The sequence below is a fragment of the Melopsittacus undulatus genome, chromosome 1 (assembly GCF_012275295.1).
Source record: "Melopsittacus undulatus isolate bMelUnd1 chromosome 1, bMelUnd1.mat.Z, whole genome shotgun sequence".
Lineage (NCBI taxonomy): Eukaryota > Metazoa > Chordata > Aves > Psittaciformes > Psittaculidae > Melopsittacus > Melopsittacus undulatus.
In genome coordinates, this window is record NC_047527.1 from 101,970,823 (window position 1) to 101,989,642 (window position 18,820).

Consider the following 18,820-nt stretch of genomic DNA (forward strand, 5'->3'; position numbering starts at 1 on the left):
CGCTGTGAGGAACAGGGCATGGTTCATTTCAGGCCTGGCAATCAAGCAGGTTATTTCCTAGGTCTAACAAAAAGGGGCCCCTTTCAGAGCTATTGTGGAAAGAAACATGGAAAAAGATAATTCAATTGAAAATTGAGATTTCAGCTTAATTAGTTGCCTGGTGTTTCACATTGCTTTTTTTCACAGAAAACATCCACGTTTTTTGAATACTTGAAACATTTAAATGTAAAAAGTCACCACAGAGCATCCAGAGTCCTGAAGCTCTGCAGCATCCAATCTCATTGTCCTCAGCATGTGTGTGTGGCTCTCCCAGAGTACGTCACAAGATCAGTGGACCTGTTCATGTACAGCCAGACATGGGCAATGCTTTTTGTAGTTACTACATGCCTGTGCCCTGTGGTAGCAAGCCCCAGTAGTGATTACAGCTTGGTCAGTATGAGACAAGTAAGAACATGTAACCAAGGTATTGATAGGTCAGATCCAAAATAAGCAACATTTTCCTGAGAGTTAGTTCGTAAGAAAGCATTGCAGACACATACACTACATTAAACAGCTATATTTGGAGAACACTAGAAGCTTCAGAAAGCTGTAGTAAGCTGGCTTGGACTGTTGGTGCTCAGTCATTGCTCTAGGTCTGAGGATCACTGAGTTTGTTCTCAGCATCAGGATTTACACCCTGCTGATCTTTGTGCAGGGTCTCATGCTGGCTCGCAGCATCAGGGACAGTGAAAGAGGTGGCCGCGCTCAAATTGGCATCATTGACAACGAGAAAGACTCCCCGGACCTCATGCAGATCATGAAGATGGTGCTGGGTGAGAGGCGTGGGGAGCTCCGAGATGCCATCCCGGATACAAAAGCGGATGAGCTGCAGAAAGCAAATGTCCGGCTATACCAGTAAGTCCAGAAATGTTCTCCAAACCCTGTCCTTTCTCACAGGAAGCACTGTGAAGTCTGACTCTGCGTGATGACTCTGTCTTCCAGTGTCTATGAGAAGGAAAATGACCTGGTGGTACAGGAGATAGCCACCCGGCCCCTGACACAGGATCTGCTCCAGCATGAGGTGAGAGAAAGCCATCAGACTTTACAGTGAGAAAAGGATGATGGGGCTTGCTTTATTTTCAGTTGAGGACTTATTTCAATGGGATACCCCATTTCCTGAAAATTATCAGCCCTTCCATCATTCAGGTTTATCAGGTGTCCTCTGAAAACAGGACAGTGTAGTCCTACCACAGCCTCAGTAATAGCCAGTGACGTACTACAGCCTCAGTGGCCAGAGGTAGGTGGGGCACTGAAGCTGTTCTAACAGGAGGTGGCAAATTGACCCTCTCAGCCAAGGATGATATTAGCTTGGCAGTCAGAGACAAGGGGAGCTGTGGGCCAGGAATAAATTCCAGATGGAAATATGGCTTCTTAATATCTGATGTCTAGGGATAGCCCTCCACCTGCAGAATTCAGAGCAAATGAATACTCTCCTCACAAAATCATGAAGATAGTTATCCTGCTGTAGCAAGTGGCTGGTCTCAGTGATGCACCCTTGAAGGAGACTGCTTACAGACCCTCTGGCCATAGGCTTTCAGAAAACAAAGGCTTTCCTAATATCCTCCTGGTTGAATTTTGGCAAGGAATTGCTTATCCTTAACTGCAGTGCAGACAAGCCTGTTGCAAGACGGTGTACTGCTGCAAGGCTCCAGCTCCCTTATTCATGCTGGTGTCAGCCTTGTTAAATTTCAGTCTCCTTTTACAGGAATATGAAACTTGTATTTTTTTTTTTCTCAAAGTTCAGCCTGAAGAATGAGAAGCCTTTGGTCACACAGTTGTCTGTTTGAAGCACCAGCTCTCTGCAGCAGAGACAGGCTGCCTGGCAGCCACCTCATCCCCTTTGGGTTCAGGATTCTGCTGCGTTTCGCAATGATTCAACACTTTCAGCTCCAGATTAGGAACACAGAATAGTCATGCAGATATCTAACTCTGACTTTTCCTGCTCCTTTAGTAGCAGATTTGGCATAAAGGAGCACCACCATCAGCAGCACTGAAGCACAGCAGGCTGAGGATTAATATTTCAGCACTTTTCCTCCAGCCTTTTGGAGCTGGCGTTTGCTGGTTTGGGAACATCTCTTATGAGATGGTAATGCCCCATTTCGAGCAATGCTTAAGAAAAATACATTATGGTTAAAGGTCAGCTCCCTGGGTCAGATGTGCTTGCAGAGTCAACATACCCCTGTACCCCTGCACTGTATGGTTGATGGTAGTTGTGATCCATTAGTGAACCATCCTCTGTTGCCTTTGCTAATGATTGCATGAGGGTTGAAGCTCTGTAAGGCAAGAAAATGAGCTAAACCTAAATCTAACCTGAATCTTCATGAAGGATCCAACCAGAGTAGGCTACAAACAAGGACCTTTGCCTGTGTGGAGTTTTTAACATCTTTTTTTCTGTTTCACCTTAGGACTGCTATATTTTAGACCAAGGTGGTTTTAAGATTTATGTCTGGAGAGGAAAAGCCTCCAGCCTGGAAGAGAAAAAAGCAGCCTTCACTCGAGCTGTGGTGAGTTGTAATATACTGCAGACAATGTCATGGGAGGTTAACTAAGTGCAAACCTAGATCTGACCAGTAATTGCAATTAAGTGTAGGTCTTGCAGAGCTGGCCCGCATAATAACAGTGGGAAAAGTTGCATGTCTAAACAAGGCAAGATGATGCAAACACAAAACTGCTAGTCACCAAATTGCACAAGAAGAAAGACCTGCCACTGAAACTAGGAGGAAATTCATAAAGAAAATAAAGTATAAAAGAAAATACTTCATTACTCAGTAAATGGCGGACTGCTGGTGTTGTTGATTGGACACAGAGAATAAGCAGGGTCAAGATGGGATCAGACAAATTCATGGTCAACAGGTCCATAAACAGATACTAAATGGGCTTTTATATCATCTCTAACATCCATGACCCAATATTGTGGATGCTGAGGAGAGTGAAGGGGTCAGACTGAAGCCAGCCACCAAGCTTGTGTGCACTCACTAAACAGCATCTCTTAATGCCACTGTTCCAGGCAGCATGGACCACTGCTTTGACCCTGAAAACATCTCTTGTGTTCCCAACCAAAGGTAATATCTTGGGCAAGTCAGTGAGAAACTTGATCTGGGCTTTCTGTAAAAGCCAGACCTTTAATGTAGGTGCTACAGGCCTCAACAGCAAGTCCATTATAATCAATGTGTCCTTTTCACATCACCAAAGGATCTGGGCCCATGTTCTGCATGTGAATTTGAAGGTGATACAAGTCTCTTCCAATGGGTAGAAAGAGATCTGTTATTAACTGCCATTAATTCAGGTTGGCAAACCTGAGATGAGACCAGGATTCATGTTAAGAAAGAGCACATTAGTGTAATGCCCTGGTGCTCCTCCAGATGAGCTACCATGAAGTTATTTTCTTGCAGAACATGCCTCGACACTTCTTTCCATAAAACATTAGCCTCAGGAGAGCCTGAGCAAGAAAGGCGTTTGGTAGGTTTTTTACAAGTTGCCATGCTGAAGTGAAGGCTACAAGGGATCATAGCTTTTGTTTCATTTACTCAGTTATGTGGATACTATAAACAGACTTATCTTCTGTGAGCTTTTACTAGGATATACTGAACTTCATCCATAAGGTCTTACCTGGAGACATCCAGCTTCAATACAGATTGCATCTATTATCTTAGAGAAGAAAAGCTTAGAAAAACTTCACCTTAAAGCTTATCTTGCAGTGCTCTTTTCAAAAGCTTAGCTCAGATGCTTCACATTAGGCAATCAGCTCTTCATATTCTGGCCCTGAGCTACACATGTAGAACAAAAGATATCTCTTTCTTTCAGTGCAGCAGGTGGGAGGGATGGGAGGACCATCTGCTCTGCTTTTCCCTGGAGGTAGTGTGTGGCTGTAGTATTTACAGCAGAAGATGAATGCTCAGAAGCCCACAGCCAAGCTCCTTCCCTGAACCATGACTGTCGACACTGAAGCTCCAGGTCATCCCAGGGCCTGCTGAGATAAACATAAGAGCAGTTTCCAGAACTGAACAATGACTTTGGTGTTGTGGCAGAACACAGATAATTTTCTTCCAGGCACCTCTGCTGAAGTAGTCTTCTAACTCAATAGTAGCTCTATGGTAAAGAAATAATTTGGGTTTAGGGGGAAAAAGGTTAAAAAAATAAAGCAGAGATTTGTGAGAATTTAGTCCTTTCAGAACACACATCATGCTCCGGGGTACTTAGCTCACTCCATCCTTTCACTACCTTGCATGCCCTCTATCATAACACAGGGAGATCAGACTTCCTGTTTTAGAAAGGGGCAAAATGTTTGGAAAAAAACAAAGAACTGAACAAGGGTCTTGGGTCATGGGCACACCCTGTCACTGCTCCCTCCCCTTCACTCCTAGATCCATCACTAGAAGTCATCTACAGAGTTATCTGAGATAGAGAAGGAGGCTTTTCATGAGACCCACTGAGAGAGATTTTCTTCAAGACTAAGGTGTTATGTAGAGGTTAAGTGTAGGATCCAAATGACTGGCTCTAGGGATAGGGTTAAGTCCCCTAAACACAGAAATAAACATGGCTATATGTGAGAGCTTGTAGACATCTCCATTTATAAGTCTGGATGCAAGTCTTGTGGTGAATCCTGTTCTTGGTAATATCACTGTGTTCAGTGAGGGATGTTCAGTCTTTGAGATGCTTCAGGTCCACATCCCTCTTCATGTCTGTAAAAAGCTTATTGTATTCCCATTGATGTCCGTTTTCAAACCCACTAGGGTTTTATCCAAGCCAAAGGCTATCCTTCATCCGTCAACATTGAAGTGATCAATGATGGAGCAGAGTCAGCCATGTTTAAACAGCTTTTCCAGAGGTGGACCGAAAAGGATGAAACACAAGGACTGGGCAAAATCTACACTACTGGCAAAATTGGTGAGCATGTTTGTCCTGACTTTGTTTTTCCTATCTGTGCTAAGCAACAGCTGAGGGGACACTGTTCACATAAACTGTCTCCTGCCTCCAGTATTTTGAAAATCTAGTGCACATGCTTCCCATACCTTGTATTTTCCACCTTCTTCAGTAGATGTAAAAGATTCAGGAGCTGAAAAGCATTGAGAACTGCTGAGGCTTCTTATATGAACCAAACTACTACTTAATCCAAACGTAAATATTGACAGAAGATCACTCTCGTCTGAAAATTTGTATGCAAAATTTCATACTTTCAGAACTTTTTTTAAAGGACTGATGCTAAACCTGATGAGGAAGCGTTATACAACATTCTGCTTTCATTTACACTGGCATCCACCCAAGACCCTCCTGACGTCAATGGAATTATTCTGTATTTATACCAGGTGTAAACGGTGCCTCAATTTATCACACTGCTGAAGTGAATATTACAATGCATTAACCCCAGAGAGTAAACAATACCAAAGAGAGAGAACTTGATGAATGATGGGATGGTGACAGAGATGCTGGATGTCTCCATCAATAATAGCCCAAGAGCTGCAAATCTCTTTCCAAGTTCTCGCTTTTTAATCCGCCTCTTTCTCTCTGTGCTCTCCATAAATACTCTCTCCTTACCATAAGCTGGAAAAATGTAGCCATTTTATTTCTGAAAGTAACATTTGGGAAGGAATGAGATATGTATGGATTTGGAAAACAATTATGAATTTTCAGTCAGAAGACAACTAGTATTTTTACTAGCCAGTTGTCATTGCAATATACTTGTGGCCAGTTCCCAACCTGTAACAGGTCAACACTGGAGTGTATCAACGCTTGCATAATCCAGAATTGATATTAGCTTACTAGTGGCAAGACTGGCTTCTTGCAACCATAGACAAGGTTTTTCTCATATGTAAAACAGTTGTGTACGTGTGTGAGAGTGATACAGGGCATTTGTATGTTCTTGTTCATTCACTGGGTTCTTGTTTTTATTCTGCTGGTGCATGCAGCCAAGGTGGAGCAAGTGAAGTTTGACACCACACAGCTCCATGCCAGACCGGAGCTAGCTGCTGAGCAGAGGATGGTAGATGATGCCTCTGGGGAGATAGAGGTGAGAGAGCTCCTTTTGCTGGCAGAGGATGCAGTAATCAGTGTTTCACACAGAGCAGATGTATGGAGCTGTGATGCTGTGCTCACCTACTTTCTCCAAGGAAGCACAGCTGCAGCCAGAGCAAAGTGCTTGTGAACTCTAATGCATCAGTTACAGTAGTTCAGGGGCATTTCTTCTCCAGCCTTTGACCAGTGGAGCAAAGCAGTCACCATGATGACTCCTCTCCTGCTGTGAGTGTGGGTCAGAATGAAGTCAAACACTCTGTTTAGGCCATATCAACCAAACTTGTACAGAGCAGAAGTTCCTCTCCCATGGAAGATGGAACTGGCTGGGAGAGGGGCTGTGAGGGACCTGGAGGCTTCTTCTCCTTGAGAACCACTGACTGCTGAAGATCTATTAGTGGCACATATATTGTGACAGCCAGGAGAAAACAAACTTTGTCAACAAGCACTTAGTAAGCTGGGGTTACTGGCATCCAGGAGAGAGAGAAAGGGTTATCTTTCCAACTGAAGACCTGAACTTCAGCGGTCTGCTAGCAAAGGGGGTGTGCTCTGTCTTCACAGACTCTACTGCTGCTCACCAAAATGTTTCTTTCACTAGGTGTGGAGGATTGAGGACTTGCAAATGCAGCCAGTGAATCCCAAGACATATGGGCAGTTCTATGGGGGTGATTGCTACCTGGTCCTGTACACCTACTTGAGATCAGGCAGGCCTCACTATGTCCTCTACATGTGGCAGGTAGGTCAAACAGAAACAGTGGTTGTGTTGTCTATAAGACTGAAACTGCAAGAAGCAATTGCACAAAAAATTTGCCACCCAAGCACTCAAGAACTCAGATACCCTTTTCTCCTCAGCTGTCCATTGCAAATATCCCAAGCTGTGCTTTCTGGACAGCAGGGACACTGAGCCCAAGCTGGTGTCAGACTGAGAGCCAGCAGTGTCAGGCAGAAAAAGTGAAGGATTATGGGGCTTACAATGCTGAGGTCAAACCGTGCAGTCTTTCAGATTGTGCCTTAGAGCCTCAACTCCTGGAGCCATGTGGGTATATAAATACCTCTGCTTTCCTTTTTAAAGCATTTTTTCCTCTCCTAAGAGACAGAGAGAAGCTTTGAAAATGGGATGTTAAAGTCTTCAAAACCAGGATGCAAGTGAAATTTAAACATCTGGAAGGTTTAACTCTGATCTCACAATATTATATGCGGGGCTTTGGATTGGCAAGATATTACGTCGTGCAGCGCTTTATACCCTGCATCTCATCATAGTGCATGTGGCATCTCTCTGTCTTCCCCAGGGCCGCCATGCCTCTGTGGATGAAATCACTGCCTGTGCCCTGAACGCCATTGAGCTGGACAAGAAGTATGGGGATGAGGCTGTGCAGGTGCGCGTGACAATGGGCAAGGAGCCCGCACACTTCCTGGCCATCTTCAAGGGCAAGCTGATCATTTACGAGGTAACACAGCTCTGTGCATGTGGGCAATGGGAGGTGCAAACACCAGTGATGGCTTGGCAGTTGGAATGGAAATAGTCCAGAAAAGGGGGCTGATATTCAGGAATGACACTGCCAGGTCTGCATGGGCTGGCAGATGGAAGCGGTGGAACATTTCTACTACTTCCCAAGTGGCCTGAACACCATATGCATAAACACAGCCCTGGACTGACCCAGACTCAGCTGTTCACCCCTGAGCTCCAGTGTTAATGTGTTATATTCTTTCCAACTCTATCCCAGAATATTTTGCAGAGTTATAAGAAGGCAATCTTTCTGTGAATTACAAATAACACTATCCAGAAAGGATATGCAAAATACACTACAAACAGTTACATGATTTGAATTGTCCCTGTCTGAATTAACTCCTAAGCCACTTTACTTGCTGCAGTGGGTGCTGACATCTGTGGTGGAGACATTGTAAATGGTTGGGGAAGAGGGGGATTGCTCTCAGCATTGATCCCACCATACAACTTCTGTGGCAGATGTTCAGTAAGCCAAGCACAGCTGGAAATCTGAGTCCAGCTGCCTTACCCTGTCTACATGGCAAATGCTTTGCAGGTAGTAAGATCTGCTCACATTGAACTTGAGCATCTCAACAGGAGCTGGTCAAAGCTCACAGTAATTGGGGAGAAAAGCGGAAGTTATGCCATATAACTTTTATTCTGACCTGGAACCCGCAGGTATTCGGATTTCCTTACCTGCTCTGTGCAGGACCATGTTCCATCATTACAGCTGTGAGCCCAACAGTCTTCTTCATCCAGTCAGTTGCACTCTGGATTTGATTGTCCTTATATCCTAGTACCATCCTTTTCTCTGTTTCCTTGCAGGGTGGCACAAGCCGGGCTCAGAAAAACACACCTGAGCCAGCGATCCGCCTCTTCCAGGTGAGGGGCACGGATGAGATGAACACAAAGGCCACAGAGGTGCCAGCCAGGGCCTCCTCACTCAATTCCAATGATGTCTTCCTGCTGACAACCAGCCAAATCTGCTACCTGTGGTGTGGGAAGGTGAGACTCAAGTGGGTCCAGAGGAAACAGCTTAAGGGAGCCAAAATTGCTGATGCACGTCTTGAGTCTCCTACCTCCACTGAGCTATGGAGGTGTATCCTTAGGCGGGCAGCTCATTAATTTCAGTGCAGGAAGGTGCACGCTGGAGAAGGCTCCATATATGGAGGATTAGCAGTAATACAACCTCTGTACAGAATTAACCTATGTTGGGGTTCACCTCATTTTAGATGTTCGTAACATTTTCAGCTGAATAAAGCACCCCAGGTTTTATAGCACTCCAGCTGTAACAAATCATCCAGGATTAGAGTGCATTCATTTATCATGTTAAGTTTCAGGATGAGATGGTATATGAAACCAAAGCAGAAGTGATGCCCAGCTTTGAGCAACATGACATAGTGAAAGACAAAGTTGGGGCTGTTCAGCCTGGAGAAGAGAAGGCTGCGTGGAGACCTCATAGCAGCCTTCCAGTACCTGAAGGGGGCCTACAAGGATGCTGGGGAGGGACTATTCATTAGGGACTGTAGTGATAGGACAAGGGGTAATGGGTTAAAACTTAAACAGCAGAGGTTTAGATTGGATATAAGGAAGAAATTCTTTACTGTTAGGGTGGTGAGGTACTGGAATGGGTTGCCCAGGGAGGCTGTGAATGCTCCATCCCTGGCAGTATTCAAGGCCAGGTGGGATGAAGCCTTGGGTGATATGGTTTAGTGTGAGGTGTCCCTGCCCATGGCAGGGGGGTTGGAACTAGATGATCTTAAGGTCCTTTCCAACCCTAACTATTCTATGATTCTATATCCCTGCTCATGGCAGGGAGGTTGAATTAAATGATCTTTAAAGGTCCCTTATGCCAAACCTTTCTATGAGTGTTGTCCTAGATGCCATTGGCTGCACTGTATGCCCCTTCAAGGGCTAGAAATGTATTCTGAGTGACTAGCTTAGATGAGACCCTCAAAAGCATTCCAGAAGGCATAAAACTCTCCAGAGGGGAGGGTGGGACCAAGCCAGCTTTTCCCCACAGATAAGTTTTGCCAGTCTGTCCCTAACTCCACCTCAACCTTATGTTCTGAACACAGGGATGCAGTGGAGATGAGAGGGAGATGGCAAAAATGGTAGCTAACATCGTTTCCAAGAGGGACAAGCACACTATTTTGGAAGGACAAGAGCCAGCAGAGTTCTGGGAAGCCTTAGGTGGCAAAGCACCTTATGCCAGTGAAAAGAGGTAAAAGTGACCTGCTTGTTTCTCCAGGTTTTGCCAGGCAACATTAAGCAAGGGATCAAAACTTTGATACTGTGTCCTCACTAAAGGGATCACAAGGTCAGAGTATCACCAAAGCCTTGTTTGGAAATCACACTGAGATATCTCTTCCCTAGGTTTTGGTTCAGGCCTTCAGTGAAATAGGAGCTACAGATCCAAACCCTTCAGAAAGGAGTGTGCTACATCCTCCTTTCCCACAGTAAATACATCCCATAGCTTGCCATAAGAGCTACATGAACCACTTGCTCCATTTCTAGACATTATTAGGTTTATGGGCAGTCCCAGAAGATTCATGAAACTGAATCTACTTTTGAACAACCTGGATTTCCCCAGCCCTCTGGGCAGGTGATGGGTTCCTTTGCAATCAAGCAATCCGATGTGTCATTCACCTGACATCAGGCTCATCTCCACAATGAGAGAAGTGTTCTGCTTTTGCCTTTTTTTGGGTGGAGGAAAAGTTACCTTAAAAATTGTTAGAATGGTCCAACAGTCCCCTGAGATCTGACGTTGCTGACTTTCATGCCCTCAGATGAGTGTTGTCATATTCCCACCTCTTTCATCAAGGTCATGACAAGTAGTGGCATGTAAACCATCGGGAAAAGGTTTCCACCTCTCCTGTTTTTTCTTTCCCTGCTGTGCATGAGGAAGGTTTCAAGAACAGACCACTCAGTACCAGCCTCGCCTCTTTGAGTGCTCCAACCAGACTGGTCGATTCATCATGACAGAGGTGGTGGGCTTCTGCCAGGAAGACTTGGATGAAGATGATGTCATGCTGCTAGACACATGGGAAGAGGTCAGCACAGACTCCCCCTCCCCTTCTCCTCAGACACTTTCTAACAGATTATGGCTCAATTGGTTTGAATCCACCATTCAGTGTGAAACCAAGGGCAACATGCCTTCTGTCCCATCTCCAAACGTTTCATGATGCTCAGTCAGACAAGCAGGCATATGTCCAGTCCTTCTCACCCAGGTACAAAACATGTGAGTGAGGTAGCATGGATTGCTTTGCTTGAAAAAGGAGGAAACTGAGGCACCTGGTCCATGCCCTGCTCCAAAGTGAAAAGAGCTGGACGTGCTCCAGCCTTCGCCAGCTCACACAAGGGGGTGGCACCCAGAAGCCCTCCCCTTCATTTCCTAGCACCAGTGGTGACAATGTGCTTTAGGCTGTTGGAAAACGTCTCAGAGGGTTTTGCTTACTGAGTTAGAGTTTTGGCCCATGCAAGGATGGGATTTAACTACCTTGAAATGTACAAAAGCTGTTTCCTGAAATATTTATACTCTATGCATGTCTCAAAAGCAAAATATTTCTTGGCTGGGAGTAAATCTGGGATCATAATCCCAGGGGATTATTGGGACACAGCCTTTTCAGTCTTATTTCTGCTCCAGTTGGCAGGGAAGAATAAACAGCAGTGTCTGTGCAGGTCCTAAGTGCTCACTGAGCTTCAATACCTTCTCTTCTTGCAGATTTTCCTTTGGATTGGCAAAGCCTCCAACACATATGAGAGGAATGAGGCAATTGCCTCAGCTAAGGAGTATCTCAAGACTCATCCAGCAGGAAGAGACTTGGCAACTCCAATAATACTGGTGAAGCAGGGCTATGAACCCCTCAACTTCACAGGATGGTTCAATGCTTGGGACCCCTACAAATGGAGTGTAAGTTGCTAGAAAAGCCCTGCGGTGTGCACACATGCTCAGGGGTGGTTAAAGGGTGTTACTGTCAGTGAACATATCCTTGGTGCTGCACAGAGCTAAACCTCGCTACGACATCTTGTCAGCCTGGGGTTGTTAAGCCTGGAGAAGAGAAGGCTCTGGGCTGCTCAGAGCAGCTTCCAGTGCCTAAAGGGCCTGACAAGAAATCTGGAGAGGGACATTTGACAAGGACATGGAGTGATAGAACAAGGGAGGATGGCTTTAAACTGACAGAGGGGAGATTGAGATTAGACATTAGGAAGAAGTTCTTCCCTGTGAGGGTGCTGAGGCCCTGGCACAGGTTGCTCAGAGAAGCTGTGGCTGCCCCATCCCTGGCAGTGTTAATGGCCAGGTTGGATGGGGCTTGGAGCAACCTGGTCTAGTGGAAGGTGCCCCTCACAATGGCAGGGGTTTGGAACTGGATGATCTTTAACATCCCTTACAGCCGAAACCATTCTGTGATTCGATGTCCTGAGCTTCATGGCTTCCTGGTGCTGCTACCTGAGCAGCTTTTATTCCTTCACCAGCAAAAACTATCTGTTTGGTGAAACCAATATTTCTGCAAATATACATAAATGTGCTTGAATCCACAATATTCACATTTCGATTTGAAAAACCAATTAGGTTCCAAATCAGGTTTGTGATTTCAACCGAAAATGGGTTGGGGCAGCTAGTAGTAAAATCTTCAGAGTGAAAACAGAAGCACTCTACATCAGAAAGAAAACTGGAAAAAAAAATATATATATTTTTCAAAATGCAGCCACAGAAAAAATGTTATGACCCAGCTTTTAGAGCAAACACTGGTGAAATTAAAGATGCAAGCAGACAGGCCTCATGTTCAGGTTTGCAGACTGCCCATCAGAGCCAAGGAGCTCCTGAGCAAGGTCATCCTTGCTCCCTACATACATACAAGCCTTCTCAAAAGCTGATTTACAAATAATAGTTCTTTCCTATGTAGAAATGGAAACTTGCCCCAGGAGATGCCTGGGGAAGAAAGAAATCCTTTCTCTCCTCTTTCAAACACATGGGCTTCAAGTCATTTCAGGAGTATAATGTGGAGCAAAGATTTGTTCATGTGGCCAGTACATAAGGCTGCACCATGCAGTGTCTCCAGCCCTGGTTGTGCATAGTATAGCTGGACAGAGGAAGGAGTGAAACACTTAAATCCATGCAGACCATGCACCAACCACTCCAGCCTGCCTGGGAACTACGCTGTAGCACAGAATGTATTGGGAATAAAGGACAATCCTGGGTGGGCTTTGGTGGTTGACAGCCAGAGTAGTGGTTCATACAAACAGGCAGGTGGCAACAATGGTGCCAGGCTGCACACCTAAATTCCTGCCACCTGATGGCACTGATGTGAGTGGTTTAAATGAAAAATGCATATGATGGGTAGTTGGGAAAAGCTCGGCTCCCAGGTGTATTCCCAGAGCCTTTCCCAGTGGGCTGCTGCGGATTGTCCCTTCTCTCTTCTGGTGTTTTCAATGAACATCAGTGGTCAAACAGTTCATATTTTCTAGTTGCTCAGAGGGCTGTGAGTGAAGTCCCATGCTGGATCCTGCAGTTGGAACAGTCAGGGGAACAGCATGAAGGTCCTCAGGGGACTTCACACTGCAGTAAGACTCATAAGAGATATTTTATTCCCCCTAGCTGGGTTTGCATTGTCTTTCTTTGCAGCAAGTGTGGTGGTAGAGAGTTTGTCTTGATAGCCAGATTTGGACAGATAAGACAGCAACTCCCAAAGCAACGACCCTTAAACCAATGTTGATGCTTAGAACAAAGGTCAAAACTTTGAGTTTTTTTTTCTGAGGAACTTCTGAAAAACAAGGATACAGCTCATAAAATATGTGCCTCTAAAAATATCCCCTGTAGGCAGCTTCAGCAACTACAGACAAGCAATCCAAACTGTTGACATCCCAGAAACATCTGGTGTGTGTGTTCATTGCTCAGTTTTGGGTCTAAATCTGTTTGCTCTGTAGCCCATGTGTTTATGTTGTTTTCTTCTTGTTGGGGAACTTTGTTGGATGATTCTGCTAAGAACTGACATCTCCTGGCTGCTTAGGAAAACACAGTCAAGAGCTTTGCCAATTTATTTAGTCGATTCCTTTTTCAGGAATTAAAGGGTAGCTGGTAATACATGACACCAAATTATAAGAAATCAGGGATTGAGACTTTAAAAAAATCTGTTGCTTTAGCTGAATGAATCACAGAAGGGGGAAAAAAGAAAAATATTTTAAACCAGACTTTCATCCTTTACAAGATTAATTTAAAATTTAAAATATGTAAATCCAGCATTAAATATGATTTGATTTGCCTTCTCCTCTCTGAAGTCTTTACATTTCCTATTTTCACCTGTTATTGTTCAACTGCAAAGGCTAAAGTCCATTTGCTTCTTCATTTTCAAGTGAAAGCTCAGATTTTGGCACAGTCTCCTGATCCCAGGAGCTGGGGTTTGCATAAGGCACCAGCTGGCATCTCAATGGGCACCACTGGGCATTAAAATTCATATGATCTCCTGACCCTGTTAGAGAACAGAAGTATGTGCTAACTAAAGGTGGCCTGTGTTTCTTACAACTCTCTTAACCTTTAGGATGGCAAGTCCTATGAGGAGATGAAGAACAGCTTAGGAGACATGTCAGCTATATCCGAGATCAAAGTGGTGAGTTGCTTCTTGACTATATGGGTGGGAAACACCTGGGTTTAACCACCACCACATGCCCCAGCCTGTTCGCACAAAGGAGAGGACATAATGATCAGAGCAGGCATGGGGACCTCAGGCTGTCAGGATCAGAGCTGTGCTCCTCTGTGGAAAGCAAAAGGAGATGTGATTAATCACCCATAAATACACCCAGATCTCCTGGGTCTTTTCCAGGCCTGTGCAGAGTCATATGTGAGCAGGAGATTGACCAGCTGTTTTCTAAGCTACACATGTGAATAGCAGCAGGTCAAAGGAGGTGATCCTGCCCCTCTACTCCGCTCTCGTGAGACCTCACCTGGAGCATTGTGTACAGTTCTCAACATAAAAAGGACATGGAACTGTTGGAACAAGTCCAGAGGAGGACCACGAGGATGATCAGGGGACTGGAGCACCTCCCATATGAAGACAGGCTGAGAAAGTTGGGGCTGTTCAGCCTGGAGAAGAGAAGGCTGCGTGGAGACCTCATAGCAGCCTTCCAGTATCTGAAGGGGGCCTACAGGGATGCTGGGGAGGGACTATTCATTAGGGACTGTAGTGATAGGACAAGGGGTAATGGGTTGAAACTTAAACAGCAGAGGTTTAGACTGGATATAAGGAAGAAATTCTTTACTGTGAGGGTGGTGAGGCACTGGAATGGGTTGGCCAGGGAGGTAGTGAATGCTCCATCCCTGGCAGTGTTCAAGGCCAGATTGGACAGAGCCTTGCATGGCATGCTTTAGTGTGAGGTGTCCCTGATCTTAAGGTCCTTTCCAGCCCTAACTGTTCTATGATTCTATGATTCTAAAAGTGTGTGCAGCTATGAGAGTGAGCAGTTTAATGTTGTATGAGTAGTTTGCAGTGGTCGGGTCCCTGAGATCCCAGACAAGTGACCCCTGATAAAGAAAGACATACGCAATGTGAGATACAGAGAGGAAAGAAGGTCCCAACAGTCTCAACACAACTGTTATACGAGATAAATTCTGCCCTGGGAAAGAGAAAGAGAAAGGCTGTAAGAAAGTGTGAGGGGCTTTGAATAAGGAGAGATTGTGTATCAGGGAGGGGTATGCGGGTAGTTTAGAAGTTTTAGACATGGTAGATATCTAATCTCACTTTCTATCCTCCCACATGCACCTTCCCTGCTGTAATCTTTAGAAGAATGAGACTATAGTCTCATTCTTCTCAACATATCTTATATAACTTATATAAAGTAGATATAACTTACAGTATCTTCAGTTACATCTAAGAGCTCTTATCAGTGATGTGTTTTTAGCACTCCAAACATCAAGTTTTAACACTGATGGAGGGGCTGAACTAATGTTTTAGTTTAGACTTTATCCTTGCTGCTTTGGAGTAACAGGCCAAGTGTTGATAGTCTGTGCTAGAAAGTGTCCCCCAGCCCCAACAGAAAGATCCTGGGACAACCCCAGATTTGATCTGCTAGAGCTTCTTGTCTTTATATGCTTTCCTCCATTTGGCAGGACCTTAACAACATCAGCCTGAACAAGAGTACCCTCAGCATGACCAACTTGGCAGGTTCAAGTATGGCAAATGCTTCTCCAGAGTATAAATCACACTTCAACCACAATGACAGCAACAGCTACTGCAATAGCAGCAACTACAACAGTGACAGCAGCCCTTCTCTGGTGCCCAATGGTGAAGGAATTTATTCCCGAGAGGTGCTGATGAACAGGACAGTTGATGAAATTCCAGAAGGCGTGGATCCCACTAAAAAAGAGGTGACAACATTGCTGGTTTGATGCCTTTGTAGCTTAACCTGGCACTTAGTCATTGGCTAAGTGCACTAGTACTTTAGTAAGTCCTTCTTCAGGCTCAAGGAGATACTAACTAGACACATATGTCTCATCACAAAGTAAGAGCTTCATGTAAGAGGAAATTGTGGTACTTTTACAGTGGCTTAAGTGTTTCTAATTTTTAATGACAGAAAAAATAATTTTAACTAGTCATTTAAAAATATATATATTTTTTCTGATAGAATTTTATTTTGCAACCCAGCCTCTGTCCTTGGAGGGACAGACAATCCAAAAGACAGTTCCCACGGGACAAGATGACACAGCTGAGAGTGCATTCTGCTTGGGCTGTGGGTGTCAGTTTTCGTTTGAAATTCCTTCAGGAAGGGACCATTCTCTCTTTGTTTTTTTTTATCAGAAAACTTGTATTTCAGCAAATCCCATCCAGGGACAGGGAGGAATGTCAGGTCACAGATTTCTGATCAGCTCAAGGTTTTCAGCAACTTCTGTAGCTGATGGGAGAGACACAAGGGGTTGATTCCCTCTACTTTCTACAACCCATGTTTGATTGACGTCTTGCCCCAACATCTCCTGGCAAAGGCCAACCCCCTCAGCCAGAGAGCTGATCCACACTGGACCAGCAGCTCTGCCCCACGGCAATGCCCTTGGATGTATTTCAGCTGGGCTGTACATGAATGCTATCTTCTGCCCAAAATGCCAGGGAAAATGCAAAGTGTTTCCCACAGGGTGTTTCTCAGTATCAGTGATGAGCCTACTATCTACAAACCTCTCTCTCTTTCCAACAATGGGAGTGAACATTTCCAGTGGAATATTTGGGGGAAGGGACTGAGCAAGGGGGGGGGGGGGGGATGCTTTCCCTGTGAATCACTGCCTAATAAACCACCCACAACCTTGGCTAGCAGAACTTCTCCCATGCACCAGGAATTGTTCTGGCCTCAGGATGATTAGTGGAGGCCAAATTCCAGCCAGAGCATGCAAACCCTCAAAACCAGATCATCCCTTTGGGCTGGTGGGCTTTTATTCCCCTGGTGCTTTCAGAAGTGGGATGGGGAACAGTTGCTGGTTTCCACTTCCCACCACAAAGACAGGAGCTGTTAGCCTGGAGTCAGAGGTCAGTGATGGCAGAGTGAGGAGGGCATGCAGCTGATTGAGGTGCCCCAGCCTCTGCAAAAGCCAAAATTGACCTGTCCTTGCTCTCTTCTCCCCCTGCAGTACTATCTCTCTGATGCTGATTTCTACGATATCTTTGGGAAGTCCAAGGATGAGTTCTACCAGATGCCCAAATGGAAGCAGCAGAACGAGAAGAAGCAGTATGGACTCTTCTGAGACCGCAAGGGCCATCCAGCATCCAGTGACTGGGACCAAACCTTGCCTTCTTAGGAGCTGCAGGGAAGAAGTACAGACATTTGCTCAATGAACCCAACCCAACATCTCAATCAGGCCCATCTCAATGCAGTTATTCCAACAGCCACTGTTCAGGGAATGGCTCCTTTCTCTCACAAACCCTGAATCCAAGGAGGCAAAGCCTTTTGCAGGAATGACTTTGCAAGATGATTTTGCCTCTTTTTGACACTTTATTGCTGATAGCCACGAAGACAAGTGTGTGTCACACAATTGTATTGTAGCCTCTTCTTTCCTCTCCCTTTTGCAAATTGCCACATGCACAAGGTCGTGATCTTTCTTCATTTGTAGAAGTTTAAAATTATACAAGACAAAGGCCACTTGCAGCTGCTACATGAATTCTGGACTGGGAGAGGAGGGGGAAGCCCTAGGAAGACAGAGGGGGAGCCTTGAGATCAGGAGAACAGTAATGGAGTAACCAGATATTTGATGGTGTAGCCCATGGAGTGACACCAGACAGTTCTGACCCTTCTCATCTTGCAGAAAAGCTATTCACCGAAGAAGAGCAAGATGCAGTTGTACACTAAAATGCATAGCCCAGTCCAGGTAAAACAAACAAGAACCTGGCTTGGAAAAATAACCCACTTATTAAGAGCATATTTATCAGGTGACTTTTTCCAAAAGGATGATGAGACTAAGGGCTAGACACAGCTGTTGTTGGGTTTGACTGCCAGACAAGACTGTATTTTCCTCTCATTCAGACAGCAACTCCAATCTTGCCTGTCCTCCCTGAGCAGTCAGGTGAACTGAAGAGTCCATCTGCCCACAGGCTTGGGGAAGCTGGGAGGGTTTGGGGTTTGACCTGAGACAGAGTATGTCCCACTGAAGATTTTATCAGCGGTCCATCTCTGTGATGAGAGCTCATTCTACACTGTGAGCTTAGCCTGGCCGGGGAGGACAGTGGGAAATATGAGTGACTAAGGGATACAACTGTAAACTAAAAGAAGAAACACATATGTTTAAGAATTCAGAAGGTACAGGTTTGCAGCTTTACTCCATTTCCAGCCTGATCAGTGATTGCTAATAAACAGCCAGCAGCAGCACTCTGAGTGTCTTTGATCAGCATGTGGAGCAGGATGGCAGTAGGTAAAAGCTCTCCAGGGACAGAAATTCTTCAAACACCTGGACTTTAACAGAATATGGATTTTTTTTGAAAAGTAAAAACCAAACAAACTGAAGAGGTTTTGGACCCCATCTGTTCCCAAACACCATAGGCAGGACCATTTTTCCCCCCATGTCCATGTACCCTGCTCCTGAACCCCACGATGCCCATGAAATGGACCTGCCCAAACCTTTGCAGGTGATAGGGTCTTCTGGATAGATGTGTGTGTTTAAGAATTGATAGTCATTTCAAATAATCCACCACCACTCCATGCTCCTGCCACCACTTGTCCAATTTCCGCTTGAGGGTCCAGCCAGAAACCCATTGAATCCTACACCCCACCCCATGCAGAATAAGGTAAGAGTCAGAGGCACAAATGAGCCAAATT

The 18,820-nt window shown here is 45.1% G+C and overlaps 1 protein-coding gene across 1 annotated transcript in view; it reads left to right on the forward strand.

The window, feature by feature from the left end:
• VILL (villin like) overlaps positions 1-17,650 on the forward strand; it is a 35,596-nt gene extending 17,946 nt beyond the window's left edge. Inside the window, exons 7-20 of the mRNA XM_034060840.1 lie at positions 695-894; positions 982-1,060; positions 2,445-2,543; positions 4,773-4,926; positions 5,946-6,046; positions 6,647-6,784; positions 7,338-7,496; positions 8,360-8,539; positions 9,613-9,758; positions 10,443-10,587; positions 11,259-11,447; positions 14,074-14,142; positions 15,639-15,896; positions 17,142-17,650. Of these exons, the coding sequence (XP_033916731.1) occupies positions 695-894; positions 982-1,060; positions 2,445-2,543; positions 4,773-4,926; positions 5,946-6,046; positions 6,647-6,784; positions 7,338-7,496; positions 8,360-8,539; positions 9,613-9,758; positions 10,443-10,587; positions 11,259-11,447; positions 14,074-14,142; positions 15,639-15,896; positions 17,142-17,255 (2,031 nt within the window). The 3' untranslated portion in view covers positions 17,256-17,650. The remainder of the gene's footprint in view (positions 1-694; positions 895-981; positions 1,061-2,444; positions 2,544-4,772; positions 4,927-5,945; positions 6,047-6,646; positions 6,785-7,337; positions 7,497-8,359; positions 8,540-9,612; positions 9,759-10,442; positions 10,588-11,258; positions 11,448-14,073; positions 14,143-15,638; positions 15,897-17,141) is intronic.
• Positions 17,651-18,820: the final 1,170 nt, after the last annotated feature.